The sequence below is a fragment of the Pundamilia nyererei genome, unplaced genomic scaffold, assembly GCF_000239375.1.
Source record: "Pundamilia nyererei isolate P.nyererei 1_Seehausen unplaced genomic scaffold, PunNye1.0 scaffold00161, whole genome shotgun sequence".
NCBI lineage: Eukaryota > Metazoa > Chordata > Actinopteri > Cichliformes > Cichlidae > Pundamilia > Pundamilia nyererei.
In genome coordinates this window covers 1,314,625-1,330,378 of record NW_005187562.1, presented here as the reverse complement: position 1 = coordinate 1,330,378, position 15,754 = coordinate 1,314,625, and the positions used below count along the sequence as shown (strand labels likewise).

The 15,754-nt window shown below is 37.7% G+C and overlaps 1 protein-coding gene across 1 annotated transcript; it reads right to left on the bottom strand.

The window, feature by feature from the left end:
• Positions 1–591: 591 nt before the first annotated feature.
• Positions 592–15,754, bottom strand: LOC102203198 (G-protein coupled receptor family C group 6 member A-like). Its single transcript, XM_013913958.1, has 6 exons — positions 15,604–15,754; positions 5,650–5,771; positions 4,628–5,377; positions 2,367–2,582; positions 1,892–2,018; positions 592–1,589 (listed from the first exon to the last, which is right to left on the bottom strand). The coding sequence occupies exons 1-6, from the start codon at positions 15,752–15,754 to the stop codon at positions 592–594; spliced, it is 2,364 nt and encodes a 787-aa protein (XP_013769412.1).

Here is a 15,754-nt window from a genome sequence, read left to right as displayed (position 1 = left end):
ACATCATCTCACTAAGTGGATTGTTTCATATTAGAAGTCAGGAAAATCAAATGTAAGTGAAGAAGAAGGATTTTTTTTCCTATGGAGATGCTGATGGATGTTTTCAATTATAAAGTGTTTTAAAAACCTGAACATTACAGCTAACAGGTGGATTTTCTTTCTTTCTATTTTTTTTTTTTTTTACATAAAACTGCCTGCTGCAGCCAGGGGCAGAACAAAAGTGATCCCCTTAGACTGTGTTTTAGTTTTAGTCTCCTTAATTTTCACGAAACTATTGGTTCTGTCACTAGTTAGCTAACATAAATTAACTCATTCACTGCCAGCCATTGGCAGTGAATGAGTTAAACCCATTGACTCATTCACTGCCATTGACGGCTATAGACGTCAATGGCAGTGAATGAGCTAATGTAAGTCTATTAGCTGCAACCAACCAACCAACCTGGATGATGTCACATTTTTTACTGGCACAAGATGGCGATAAAGATGTTCAACAACTTGATAAACGACTTTAAAGACTTAAAAATGCATAGACTCTAATATTTAGTCCCCTTTACACTCCAATTGTTTGAATACCTTTTTAACTATTGTGAATCATTTGATTAGTGATGGTGGTAAGCTATTGTATCTCTGTAGGGTCTTCTTAGTGGATTTCAGGTTGTTTTCAAGGACATTATTCCATGAGTTTGAGACTGGAAAGAGAGAGTTTGAGGAAACACAGGGCGGTGTGACTGAATTCCAGTTATCCTGTGACTCAACTGATGCAGATAAAGTAGGGTTTTCAACTCTGTTGGATGACAGCTCATCCTCACTGCCTTTGTGATCCATGGAATAATTCCTAATATTGCAACGGAACGCTTTCTCTGTGTTTGCTTCCTTCTTACACAAAATTATGTAGCACTTTGTGAAAAATTGACAAAACAAGATGCCGTAGCATGAGATGAGGATAACGATCATCTCCACTGCTGGAAGATATTTGCCTGTGACATTGACATAGACTGGGCCAAACATGATCCAGGAGATGAAGTAAATGAGCATTGCAAAAGTGATGAACTTTGCATCATTGTAACTGTCAGGCAACTTTCGTCCCTTAAAAGCAACACCAAAGCAGATGAGAGCCAACAGGCCAATATAGACTAGCATGGCTCCAAATGCAGGAATTAGTTTCTCATTACAAAACATCAGTTTCATGTTGTCCTGTGTGATCTCTGAGTCAATGTATGGAGGACCGTGTACAAGCCACATGGTGACAATAACCACTTGACCTGCCATGCAGACTGCAATAATGAGGTAAGGCTTGTAGAGCTTCTTCAGCACACTTTGAATGACCGGGTCAAACTCAAAGGCTAAGACGATCTTAAAGGACTTGACCATGATGCAGGAGACACATAAGGTAAAACTTAAGCCAAACACCACCTGCCGTGCTTGACACTGATAGCTATTGGGTGGACCACCAAATAATATAACACTAGTAAATGTGATCATAAGGGAAAGGAGGAGATGGATGCTGATTGGGCCAACAGATGAGCGCACAACAGGGGTATTCCAGTGTGCAAGGAAGATGATCCCAACAACAATGGTAAGCACTGCTCCTAAAGAAGTAAAAGACAGCAGCACAATAAGATATACATCACCCCATTTCAGAAAATCAGTTTTTCTGGGTAAACACACTGAACTGGTGTTTTTGGAGTAATAGTTTTCTTTGCAAGGATGGCATGTCTCCGAATCTGGAAACAGAGGACAAAAGGTCATTAGAATATTTAACTTGGATTCAAATTCCTTGAGCTGTCAATGCAACAGACTGTGTAATATAAGCATTTCAAAACACTTGTTTTCATAATATTTTGCAGTTTGCAACACAAATGGAGTTAGGAGTTGTTTTTGTAATACACACCATTGGAGTTGGAATATTGGTTCTCAGCACAGGGTTCACACTGATAGCAGCAACCAGGCTGGCCTGTAACTGAAGTCTTCCTGTAGCCAGGCCTACAGCTGTCTGTGCACCTGGAAGTCACATTTCCCTTAGAGAGGAAAGAATCACCATCATGGCCGTCAATTTTATTTACTGACCATATGAAATCATACCCCACCCCACCCCCACCCTTTTATTTTTAAATCAGTGTGGCATATACCATCTGTTGTTAGACACAAGGGTTTGCACGTTTTTACACACTAACATATACATTATCAACAGAAAAAGAGACTAAAGTCTCAATGATGGCAGTTTTTGCCATGTGCAAACTCTTAAGTTAGCATGTTAGCATATCAATATTTGCTATTATAATGGAACCCAGTACCAATGGTAAAAGAATAGTGTAATAAAAGAGTTAAAGAGTAAAATAACTTGCCTGTGAAAGGTAAACACTTACTATGTGTCTCTGAAGAGCCTGTTGTGTTTCCTGTGAGGTGAAAGTCAGATTCTGGTGTTCTATACTGTAATAGGCTAAAATGTTGTTCACATCTAGAGAATCTTGAGTCTGCTTCCACAGGATGATATCATATCCAGAGTTGAGGTCACCATGGTGATCAAATGAATAACTTTTTTCCTCCATGTAGAACGTTGCCTTCCGTAAGGCTCTTCGTAGCTGAAGTTTTGAAAACACAAATTAAAAATAATTTACCTGTAGCGGTTAGAAAAATGAACATTTATAGAGGATTGTGTTTCTGGCCACTTGTTCAATATCTAGTACAATACATATACACAAAAATATACAGTGGGTAAAATAAGTATTGAACATGTAACTAGTTTACAAATTAAATATATTTCTAAAGGTGCTATTTGCATGGAATTCTCACCAGATGTAACAACTCATCCAATCAACACGTGCAAAGAAATGAAATCTAGTGCTCTAATCGGGGGCTACAGTACTATAAAGTCATTACGACAAGATGCGACCTGATTATTCAAGAATGTGAATTCAGTTCTGGATTTAACATATATACAGAAAGACAGAAATATGGTCTCTCTTTCTGTTCCTGTTAGTACTCTTGCTTTGGCATTTTGGATCAACTAAAGACTTTTCAGGTAGTTTGTTTGGAAATCCTGCCTAGAAGCAATAAATGCATAAACTAGTTTTTCAGCTTCAGTCTGAAACAGGATATTTCTAATTTTAGCGATATTGTACAAATGGAAGAAAGCAGTACTACATATTTGTTTAATATTCACATTGAAGGTAATATCATGGTCAAAAATGACTCAAAGAATCCTCACAGTGTTACTGGTGGCCAAGGTAATGCCATCCAGAGTAAGCATCTGGTTAGGTACAATATTTCAATGCCATTTCTTTTTTTTATGGCTGAGTACAATAACCTAAGTTTTATCTGAATTTAGAAGCAGAAAATGAGAACTCATTTAGGTCCTCGTGTCTTTCCTGGCATTCCTGCAGTTTAACTAATAGGTGTGTGTTATCTGACTTCATGGATAGATAAAGTTGGGTGTCATCTGCATAGCATTGAAAATGTATGCTATGCCTTCTAATGATACTGTCTAAGAGAAGCATGTATAATGTAAACAAAATTGGTCTTAGCATGGAGCCCTGTGGAACTCCATAATTAAGCTTAGTGTGTGAAGAGGACTTTCCATTTAGATGAACATAATGGACTCTATTAGATTAGAAAGATATGATTCAAACCACTGCAGCACAGCATCTTCAATATCTACAGCATGCTTCAATTGCTGCAATAAAATATTATGGACAGCAGTATGAGATGCTGCACTGAGGTGTAGCAAAACAATCACAGAAATGGCTCCACTGTCAGAGGCCATAAGAAGATCATTTGTAACCTTCACTAAAGCTGTTTCTATACTATGATGAGCTCTGAAACCTGTCTGAAACTCTTCAAACAAACCAATTCTCTGCAGAAGATCTTTCGGCTGTTTTACAAATACTCTTTATAGAAATAAAAGGAAGGCTGGAGATTGACCTATAATTAGCTAAGACAGCTGGGTCACATGATGGCTTTTTAAGTAACAATTTGAAGGCCTGTGGTACATAGCCGATTAATAATTGATCATGTTTAAGAATAAACATTAACAGTAGTACTTCTTTGGGCACTCTTGAAATGGGGACAAGTTGATGGCTTGGAGAAAATAATTACAGAGGTTTCAGAAAAAAAAGGTGCTAAAATGACCTGACCTGAATCCAGTTGAAAATCAATGGAAAGAACTAAAGCTCAGAGTTCACTGAACCTCCAGGATTTAACTGGTGTGGAAGAATGGGCCAAAATCTCACCTGAGCAATGCATGCGACTAGACTCCATACAAACTGTCATCACCGATGAAGGCTTTTGTACGAAGTATTAAAGAAATCTCAGTAAGCGTGTTCAATATTTTATTCCTGTGTCATTTCTCATTATTACACATAAGTTAATTCATGGAATTGGATTATGAATTATGGAAAGAATTTCATGTCTATAGCACCTATAGAATTATATATTTAGAATATAGTTAGAAGATTGGTGATGTTTTCAATACTAATGGGTAAGTCAGGTCCTCTGTGAGACCTGACACGCCTCTGTGGATCATTTATGTGCTTCAGTATTAATAGAAAATAATGAATATAGTTTCTTAGTATTGAAAGATTTTCTAATATGCTGTGCTGTATGTGTTTCTGTGTTTCTGTGCTTTTACCTCCAATGGCTGTAAGGGCTGTCTTTTACAGTTCCGGTTAGTACAGAGGTCTTTAACAGCTTGAGCTATTGCTTTAACTGCCAGCTCAATACTGAACACAGCATATGGATATATCAACTTCTTTAACTCTTCTGATGAATTCGTCCCATGCTCATTTAAAAAATTAGACAAAAATGTGTTGTTCTCGTGGTGGTTGGGATTTTCATCAAGGTCATCGAGATATCGCTCAAACTTGGTTGTGTTTCCAGATTTAAGAGTGATCCCAAAGATTGTTCCTATGTCACTCAATTTGTAGTTCTGAGAACTCAGTACTTCAGGTGACTGTGACCAAATATCACTGGCCAACCAAAGTTTCCCTCTGGCTTGAGGATATTTGAGAAGTTTCCCAAAAATATCTATCATACAGTAAGCTTTGACAAAGGAAATAATAACACTAACATTTCTATTATCTATGATGCTTTTGATTGTAGAGTTAATTCTCTCTTCAAGCAATTCATCATTTAAAGCATCTGGAAGAACAGAGACAAAGGCGAAGCAGATGCCTTTTTTGGTTGCATGATGCCAGAGGCGTTCAGTTATATAGCGACCGTATTCACTATCAGTTGCTACCACACCGACCCAAGTCCAACCGTAATGATCAAGAATCTGGGCAATGGCACGAGCTTGGTGATCATCTTGTGGTACGGTCCTCATAAAGCTTGGAAAACGGGTTTTATCACTCAGGAAACCAGAAGTTGCACCGTAACTTATCTGTGGAAAATATCACAAAACATTATGAAGTGAAACAAACATTTCATATTCTGTCTGTACACATATATCATTCATTTTTAGACTAAGTGTGTCTGTTTCACCTATTTTCAATTCTTGTTGCTAAGCTATACTATTTGCGTTTTTGTTGTCTTTTTTTGCTGTTCATCATATCCATGAATGCAAAATGTATCATCCAAATATTAGCTGCTAATGTTTGTACAATTGATTTTACATTTAGGGTTAGGTAACATAACCTCAGAAGTCGGTCATACCTCAGGGATGTACTCCAGATGGAGCTGACCTGTAACGCTTATGGATATCTCTGAGTAGTAATCACCAATGACAACTAGGACAGGTGGAGAGGATTGCTGTGCACAAGCTTGGCGATTATTACCTACAAATGAATTAACTGATACTATTACCTTCATTTAAACTGATACACACACAGTGTTGAGGACTAACGGAATACATGTACTGGTGTTACATATTTAAAATACAAAATATGAGTAACTGTATTCAGTTACAGTTACTGCTCAAATAAGTCATAATTAAAATACAGCTACTTTGTTGAAATACATGATTGCACGGCGGTCTTTTCTGTTTCATATGTTAGGCTATCCCTTCTCTAATTTTGGTAATTCCACATATTGCCGGAAATCCAAAAAAAACACGCAACAAGAGACTCTAATGTAAGCGTCTTGTTAATTTTGGTGGCGTCAGTTACACAATGAACCCAGAGCCAACACAACAGAGCCAGCAGTGCACAGGCAGGGATGGATTTCTTACTTGGAAATTCCAACACCACTTCACAAAGAAAGGAATGGATGTAATCTGAGAGTGCAATGCAAACTCTGTCTGCCAGCAACCAAGCTGCTCTCAGTATGAAAATACTCCAACCTAAAGAAACACCTGGAAGTAAGTTCTTTTTAAAAAACTAACATTACCCTACTGCAACTACCTTGTCATAGTTGTGGTAGCTACCTGGGTTATGTGCCACTTCAGTATCTTCGATGTACTATTGCTGTGTGATTTATTACTATTACTGAAGGCTGGATTACAGGCTGCATGACAACCTGCAGAAAGAAAACATTTTACTGATACAGACATTGTTTTCTATATCAGATCACTGCAAGAAGTGCTGTCTTACCTAATGTCCACCCTACTGTTACTAATTTTATATTAAGATTTCAAAATCTAGTTGGTATTGCTTTCAGAACTGCACATGATTATTTGCAGCTAGCAGGTTGTTAATACTATCCATCAAGTCTAATAGTCTGCGGTCTCTGAACTAACCTCAGCTAACGCCAGCTAACAAGCTAAAAAGCATGACAATATATCAAGTAATCCAAAGTATTCCAAATACATTATTCACATTGAGTAACTTAAGAGAATACACAGACAAAGAATGTATAAATCTTTACTTTTGTTAAAAGTAATTTAGAACAACACTTAATTACAAGCCAGAGAAAGTAATTTGCTACACTATTCGTTACACTACTACATTACTTCCTGCTGATTCTGTAAAATTACCTGAAATGCACGGTCTCATAATTACCAGTTACCAATATAAATATAAATATACAACTTTTAAGAAAATGTTCACAAATGCCTAATTTAGTATCCATTATCTCTCTTAGTTGATGTGCTATGTTCCCATGATGATCTCCAAAGAAAATTCAATTAGTAAGAACTATTGCGTGTCAAAAATGATTCTCAAATAACAAGGCAGATTTCTATCCCCGAGAGAACTCACTGTTTCTCATCATGAAGGCCTGGGTTTGTATCAGGGCAGTAGTAACGTCCCCACAGGAGTCAAGTATGAGGTATCCCAAGGTGAGGTTTCCCAACTCTCGCTCCTGATTTATCTCCTCCAGTGCGTGCACCATTATCAGAGAGTGGACCAGACGAGCTGTGCTAAATCTGTACAACACAATCAGATATATTATATATAAATATACCCTAATAAAATGTGTACAATGATCAGTTGTGTATGTGTATTACCTGTCACATGTCCGGTTTTCACGGCCATCATCATTCACAGTAACAGTAACGCTTTCATGAATCGGGAACAATCCTCCGATAATGATGTCACCGTCTGCTGTGGCTTCATTGGAGCATTTTGTACCAGAAAAGTGATGTGATAAAACTGCAAGAAAGATGCTGAAAGAATTTTTCATCTTCCCCGTGTGCTTCTTATGAGTGTAAATCAGTGAATCTTCAAAAACTTGCTCTGAAAAATAATTTGTGTGTATCTCTTCAGCATTCCTGCAAAAGACAGAGGTGTGGTTAAAGTTCTTGAACTTGAAATACTATCAGTTCTTTCATTTTTTTTCTTTTCTTTTCTTTTTTTGGTCACATGGGGTTCGATGTCACTGAGAAATGGGATGTCCTTTTACTTTCCATTTACTTTACTTTTCCTGGTAATTATTTTTGACAGGTTTCACAGTTGTGAGCTATAAAAAACAAGTGATTTATAAATTATTCGGACTATAGCAGCTGTAGTTTTGTTACACAACATATATCCACTTTGACAACTCTGGTTACAATTGAGTCGAAGCATTATCAGTGGTTGTACTGCTATGTAATACTGACATATTATGCATCTGATACTTAGCAAGACAATACCAGGTATTTTCCCAGGAGGATTAAAAATAATTCTATAGCAGTCAAAGGAAGCAAAAAGGCTCTGATATATTAGCCGCCATGTATGTCTGCAAATCAAGAGTTTTCTTACTTGTTTACATGCCCTGCCTGGTGTCTGTTGGCTGCTTTTCTGACTTTGTTGTCCCCACAAAACATTTGAGATTTTTATTATATTATTACAAGTAAAACTTTGTTATATAAAGTAATGTCAAATTCATATGGGTTTTTTTTTATTTCTTTACTTAACTACATTGATTTGACAGCTGTTGTTGGTTTGAATTAGAGAATGTATAATTTTGTGCTTACACATCAATTGCCTTCCACTTTTCTTCAGGGACACCTGAGCGAGAGCCCATCCCAGCTGACATGGAGCAAGAGGCAGGGTAGAACCTGTACAGGTCACCAGGCTGTTGTAGTTCTAACCCAGAAAGGTGGACAGCTGTTCATGCTCACAATTACACCTTTGCCCAATTCAGAATCACCAATTAATCTTCCCCCATACATATCACTGGATTGAAGCCATGCAAACACATGGATGACATGCAAATTTTACACAGAAAGGCCCCAGCCTGGATTCAAACCCTGGACTTTCTTGATGTGAGACAGCAATGCCAACCACTGTTCCACCATGCCACCCCATTAAAAAGTTTCACACAATAATTCCTCAGCATTATTATGTCATATTTGTACACATATATGTACAAATATATCTTAACACTCCTAAATGGCAAAAAGGTGTCACCCACTTGCATTTACGATTAGTCACTGTAGCCTCAGTTTACTGCTCTTTGTTGACTTCTACTTCTGTCTTCAACTGTAGTTCTGAGGTACTTGTGCTACATTTGAAATTTTTATTACTTCACAATGCTACTGCGCTATTGTATATTTTAGAGGGCAATGCTTTTTTTTAAAAATGCTAAATTTCTTAGAAACACAGAACTACTTCATTAAATACAACAAAAATATATCTGTAGTAAAAAAAAAAAAAGAGGAAGAATTTGGGCAATATCACGAAGTCATTGAATGCACATGTTTGATACTGTATAGGAAATAAAGATTCTGATGGTAGAACTTATACTACATAATCCAAGACTTTTTTCTTTATTAAGTAGCCTATACACAATCTCACCATACATAAAACTGAATGCATTTAAGTAAAGGTTCACATTGTATAAGACGTTCAGTGGGAAAGACTTTGAGTGGAATTGTACAACAGCGAGAATAACTTTGGTTTAAAGAAAAAAAACTGAGGCAAGGTGGCCACAGGGAATTATGGAAAATCATAATATTGTTTGAAATGATAAAAGTCATAATTTGCTTTTCAAAATTGTGAAATCAAAGTAATTTTTTTAATGAGACAAGAAACCACATTACGCAACTGACACACAGTAAAGTGGAAGTTAAACAGAAGCATGACGCTATCAGTCACATTCATAGATCTATTCAGTGAACTGAACACTAGTTTCACTACACATTTCTTAGAAAGCCTGGATAATTATGACAATATCATGACTCTAGAACAAAATCACAATTATTTTCATATAACCAAATATCTCGGTGCCAATTACACAAGTAAAGAAGGAAATTGAGGAAACTTGGAAAAAAAATAATGCAACCAGATGCAAAGTCTTTATTGGTTTCTTTCAACTAAGAGATGATGCACTGTACTATGCAGAGACCAGATTCAGGAGTAGATAATTCTTAAGTAAAGCTCAGTTTTAGATTAATATTCAGCTCTATCAATGTGTTTATTCTAATAAACCATATGTTATTAATTTATTTTACTAACGTGGGCAGCCTTGGTCTTCATAAACTGACAATCTGTTGTTGATCTGGTAATTACATTACCTCTGCACCATTTAACCATAACATATACTCAGATTTATTATATGTATTTAAACATGACATCATCTCTAAAAGGGATTGCTGTACTTATTTGCAAATTGATTTACTTTCCCATTAGGTATTTCGTCTCACCACATCAAAATGAAAACAGTGCAACACATGTTTGCACAACGCTGACAATCAAAGCACTTGATGTACACCCAGCTGATACCCCTGTATTAAAAATAAAACAGAATTATAACAGACTGTCAATTTAAATCTGTTTGCTTGTCGTAATGTTGGAGTTGTGCTACGTCTTTCACAAACAAAATGTTAGCATGCTAAAAGGTAGCCAACAAGTAGCCCTGAATATAGCGTGCAACAATGGCTACGTTCACACTGCAGGTTTTAATGCTCAATTCCGAATTTTTGATCAAATCCGATTTTTTTGTGCGCTTGTTCACACTACAAATAAAATGTGACAGCAAACGTGCTCTAGTATGAACGCTCAAAGCGGCCCCCAAAAGAAGAAGACGCAAAAGGAGACGTCACACACAACGCGCTCTGTTTAGACCCAGACCAAACAGTATTGTTTGACTGATTGACATTAATATAAAGACTTGTTTCGGACTTTACGTTTTCCAATTTAGCTCTAAGTTACTTTGTCATTTAGATATGGCCTAATAATTATCTTTATTGCTGTTTTAGAGAGGAGCGGTGCTTCAAAGGATAGTCGCAGATTTCTGTCAGAATCTGCAGATTATACAGTACAAATGAAATGTTCACGTTTCTCCAACGTTGTCTTCCAAACAGTTTCACTGGATGGCCAGCAAGCGTTCGCAATGTCTTCTCCAGTGCTGATAATTGGCGTCTGTCTTGTGTCAGTGACGTAGAAGACGGATTTAATGCGACATGACCATTCAAACAGCAGTCGCTTTCTAAAACATCAGATATGTATCGGATTCAGTACCACGTACGAAAGTGACCCAGATCGGATTTGTGCTTTTCACACTGTCAAACCATGATCGGATATGGGTCGCATAGGGTCAAAAAAGTCAGATTTGATGCACTTTCGCCAGCAGTGTGAACGTAGCCTAAGTCTAATGGTACTACCTTTAATTTTAAGTGGGATGGATCATTCACAAAATTATTGATGATAATCCTTTATCATCCGCAACTGATTATTGACATGTAACCTTTGTTGGCACAAGAGTCAAGTGATTGCTATCTATCATCAGCTATTTCTGAAAACAATACAATCATGAGAGTCTAACCAAATGCTATGGGGATGATCAGAGCAGCTGTCAAGAGATTTAACTAAGGATGGCATATTACAGTCTCAGCAAAACAATAGAGTAGCATGCAGCAAATCACCAGAGTTGGTGAAATTCAGCCCCCTTTTTTTTCCAAGTCAGTCCAATATTGATGACGAATCCTGCTAACATGGACTATAGATAACCTGAAAATAATAACCATGAATGAAAATTGGAAAAATCAAATAACTTGCCAGTGGAGGGAAATACTTACTATCTGACCGCTGAGAGCATGTCTTGTTTCCTGTGAGGTAAAAGACAGGCTCTCTTGCTCTATACTGTAATGAGCTACGATGTCGCGCACAGCCAAAAAATCTTGTATCTGCCTCCATAGGATGATATCATATCCAGAGTTGAGGTCGCCATGCTGATCAAATGAATAGTCTTTTCCATTCATATGGAATGTTGCCTTCCATAAGGCTTGTCATAGCTGAAATTGCACAATGTGGAAAAAAAAATATTAAAATAATATACCGGTACCTAAAGCAGGCATGACAAGCGTTTTAGCAAATAAGATTTTGAATATAGGATGTGTTTCTGGCCATTTGATGAATAGAAGAACAACATCTACTCTACTTTTAGCTCTTTTCTGGGTTTCTGCCAAGTCTTAGCATTTATATGCTTCATTATTAATAGGAAACATAATTAGATAGTGTTAAAGGATTTTCTGTCAAGCTATTTTGTGTATTTATGTTTGCTTTTGTGTGCTTTTACCTCCAACAGTTCCGGTTAGTACAGAGGACTTTAACAGCTTGATCTATTACTTAAACTGCCAGCTCAATACTGAACATTGCATATGGGAATATCATAATTTTTTTCAAGAATTCCTCAGTCAGAACATGGTATATTATGTTAAGGTGGAAATTAGCAAGGTAACTCCCTGCTAACTTCTAACTCTGTTTAACTTGATAAATTCTATTTTCATGGATGCCTGGATGCTAAACTTAATTGTTACACCTGGTAGAACCTCCACACTGATAATTCTATTAAAGATAAAAGAATTTAGACAGTTTTTAACTCTCAGTAATGTTGTAGTGTTTGTTTGACTTTGGAGCCAGTGATGTCAGACCTAAAGATTGGATAGTATGAGGAGCTTAGATATCTGAAAGGCACTATCAATTCTCAAGGATTTTAAAGAAATATACTGTATGCCTCTATCCAGTGTCATGATCCTGGACTCTTTCATTTTGTTGACATTTGAAATTCTTCTTTATTATTTAATATTCCCTTTGGTTCTTAGTAGAGATGGACCAATCTGATATTACGTATCGGTATCGGTCCGATACTGACCTAAATTACTGGATCGGATATTGGAGAGAAATAAAAAAATGTAATCTGATCCATTAAATATCAAAAAAGCACCTCACAAAACTTGCCACATGGCATAACTCGGTTCATAACCGTAGGCGGCTGTGGCGTGTGAGACCTGTCTGCGGTCTGGTTGAGTATTTGGAGCCTCGCTACCAAACTGGCATTTCATCTCCGAGAAGGTTATCCCAGAGAGAAGTAAAGCAAGTGTGTAAGTTCATCTCTGAATGTTTGTAAAGCATTCCAGCGTTAAGCTTAACAACCGATATATGGAGCGACTGCCTCTCTCTCTCTCTCCGTCTCCTGCTGCTACTTCAATCATGAAACTGATCAATGATCAGCTGATCGGCTTTTCTGTCACGAGTCTGTCTCTGTTGTTTGTTTATCGCCCACTTCGCGCCAGAAAAAGGAAACCAGCGGCTGAACAACAGCAGCATCATGTGGTGGGGGGTGGTTCCCTATTTTTTTTTGCTGGGAGTTTCCAACCCTATTAGTTAGGTTGCTTACTCTTTAAAATACCAGAATAGGGAGGATGGAGTAGGTTTAAGTTTATTAGATTGATCAGTATTGCTGAACTATGAAATATTTTGGGTGCAGTGTATTTCTTGCATACAGGTATAACAGAATAGCTTTAGTGTTTGTTTGTTTTTTAAATTTGAGTATGAACTTATACAAAATGCAGCAAGATATTAAAAAAACAGTTTTATTGATTAAAAAACACACTATATCGGATTCATATCAGTATCAGCCGATATCCAAATTTATGATATCGGTATCGGACATAAATAAGTGGTATCGTGCCATTTCTAGTTCTTAGTTTGATTGTTCATGGTTATTTAATCGAGACTTTACTAAGAAACTTTTTTCAAGAAACTGTTTCAGTTCATGCTGATTTCAGTTAGCATTCTGCTTTAGGTTATCTGGTTTAGTATCTTATTCTTGTTAGCCTTTCCCATCTGTGTCAAGTTCATTGTGTTAATTTACTCCCTGTTTTGCCTTGATAGTCTTTTTCACTGAAGCTTTAGTTCTGTTTCCATTGTCATGTCCTCTGTGATTAGTTTTTAGATTACCTGTGTTCTGCACCAGTTTCCACTTACCTCATTACTTTTTAAATTTATTGTCTCTGGTTTATGTTGTTCTCTTTGAGTTCAGTTTCTGCCTTCTAGGAATGAGATAACATTCCTCTTCCAACATTCCAGGTCTCTGTCTGGTCAAATGTCTGGTCTCTATAACTCCCAGACATTTGCAGGATGTTGTTTCATGAAGTGTGGAAGAATAGTGCTACGCAGGGGCAAACATGGCTTTGTCCTATCTTTTCTGAGACATGTTGATGTCATTAAATTCTAAATGGCACAATTTTCTGGGTATAAATGTACTCAGTTCCATTCCTACTGGCCTTAAAGGCTGGGCAAATGCATAACTCGTCATTGCTTCTGCAAGTGACAGACAATGGTGCCTGTAATCAGAGCTGCACACCTGTGGTGAGTGAAGTTATAATTACTCTATAATTACTGTTTGTGTCTTTGTTTTTCAACATGCCAGAAGATGTAAGCCAATACGCCTTGGTGTGTTTGTAATGTCTTTAGCCTTTCATTACTTTTTCAAACGTACTTTGAGTTTCATTTTCTTTCCTGCTAAAGCTTTGTTCTGAACCATTTACCCAAGCATGGATAATGTGCATTAATATCTTGCAAAACCAGATGAAGCATTTCTTTCAGGCCACCAGCTCACGGGTCATGACTCAGACATGTAACATGTTTTTTTTTTGTTCTTCTAGATTATGGTAAATGGTAAATGGCCTGTACTTGTATAGCGCTTTACTAGTCCCTAAGGACCCCAACGCGCCTTACACATCCAGACATCCACCCATTCACACACACATTCACACACTGGTGATGGCAAGCTACATTGTAGCCACAGCTGCCCTGGGGCGCACTGACAGAGACTTATATTATTTGGATTATACTAAATAATATAAGTTCCTATTCAGTGTGTCAGTGTAAAGACATATTTCCAGTTGCCTTTTGAATACCCAATAGTACTATTATATGTCACAGTTCTTAAGCAGAGCCACAGCAGCTTGTTTCATAATGATTTTTCCCTTTATTTTATATTTTATATAATTTATTAAAATGTGAATTGTGTTTAAGCTAGCTAACTACCCAAAGTAAATGTGTTTTATTTTCACACTTTTGCACAAGTGCCCATTTTTGTATCCATTACATATCTTACAATTAATATGCTATGTTCCCGAGTGATCCCAAAAATGTAATTAATAAGGTCTACTGTATATAACAAGAGACATTTCTCATCTTGAGTACTCACAGTAATTCCTTGTGAAGGCCTTGGTTTGTATCAGGGCAGTAGTAACTTCACCACAGGAGTCAGGTATGAGGTAGGTAAGCCTAAGAGGCTTTTGACTAAAATGTTTTAAGAGCTGTTTTATCTGCAATGTCTCTCCGAGGCTATATTTAACCAGGTAAAACCAGATTTGTTGCATGGGTTTCTCCTTTAGATATTCCTTTGATCCCCATTGTCTAATTTCCTAGCTGTCTGCTCAAAAAAAAACAAAAAAAACAACAGTGCTGTATTACAAAATAGCAGTTGTAGAAACTGATCATCCCCAAGAACTCCTGCACCGCTTTCACCGACATGGGACACGAAACCACACTTTCAGCGGAAATGTGGCACCCCAGGAAATCCAGAACGGGCAACCTGAACTGGCACTTGGAAGGTTTACAATCAGGCCGTGTGCCACCAAGCACTGAAAATCCTGATGCAGATGGGACGTGTGCTGACTCTCAGAACAGCTGGCCACCAATATTTCGTTAAGGTACATGAAGTCGAAAGGCAGGCCGCACAACACACAGTCCATCAACCGCTGAAAAGTCTAGGCAGCGCCTTTCGGGCCGAACGCCATGCGCTAAAACTCAAACAGGTCGAAAGGGGTAATTACAGCAGTTTTGGGAACGTCTTCGGCACAGGAACCTGGTGATACCCCTGCACCAAGTCAATTTTAGAAAAAAATCGAGGTGCTGGCAAGGTGTGTGGAAAATTCTTGGATATGGGGAATGGGGTAACGGTCGTTCTCCGTGACATTATTCAAATGGCAAAAATCCCCGCACAACCACCACCAACCATCTGATTTGGGCACCATGTGTAGCGGAGAGGCCCAGGCACTATTCGAGGACTCTACAATGCCGAGGCGCTCCATGGCCGCAAACTCCTCCCGAGCGACGGACAGTTTCGCAGGGTCGAGGCAGTGTGCATGCGCAAACACCATTGCCAT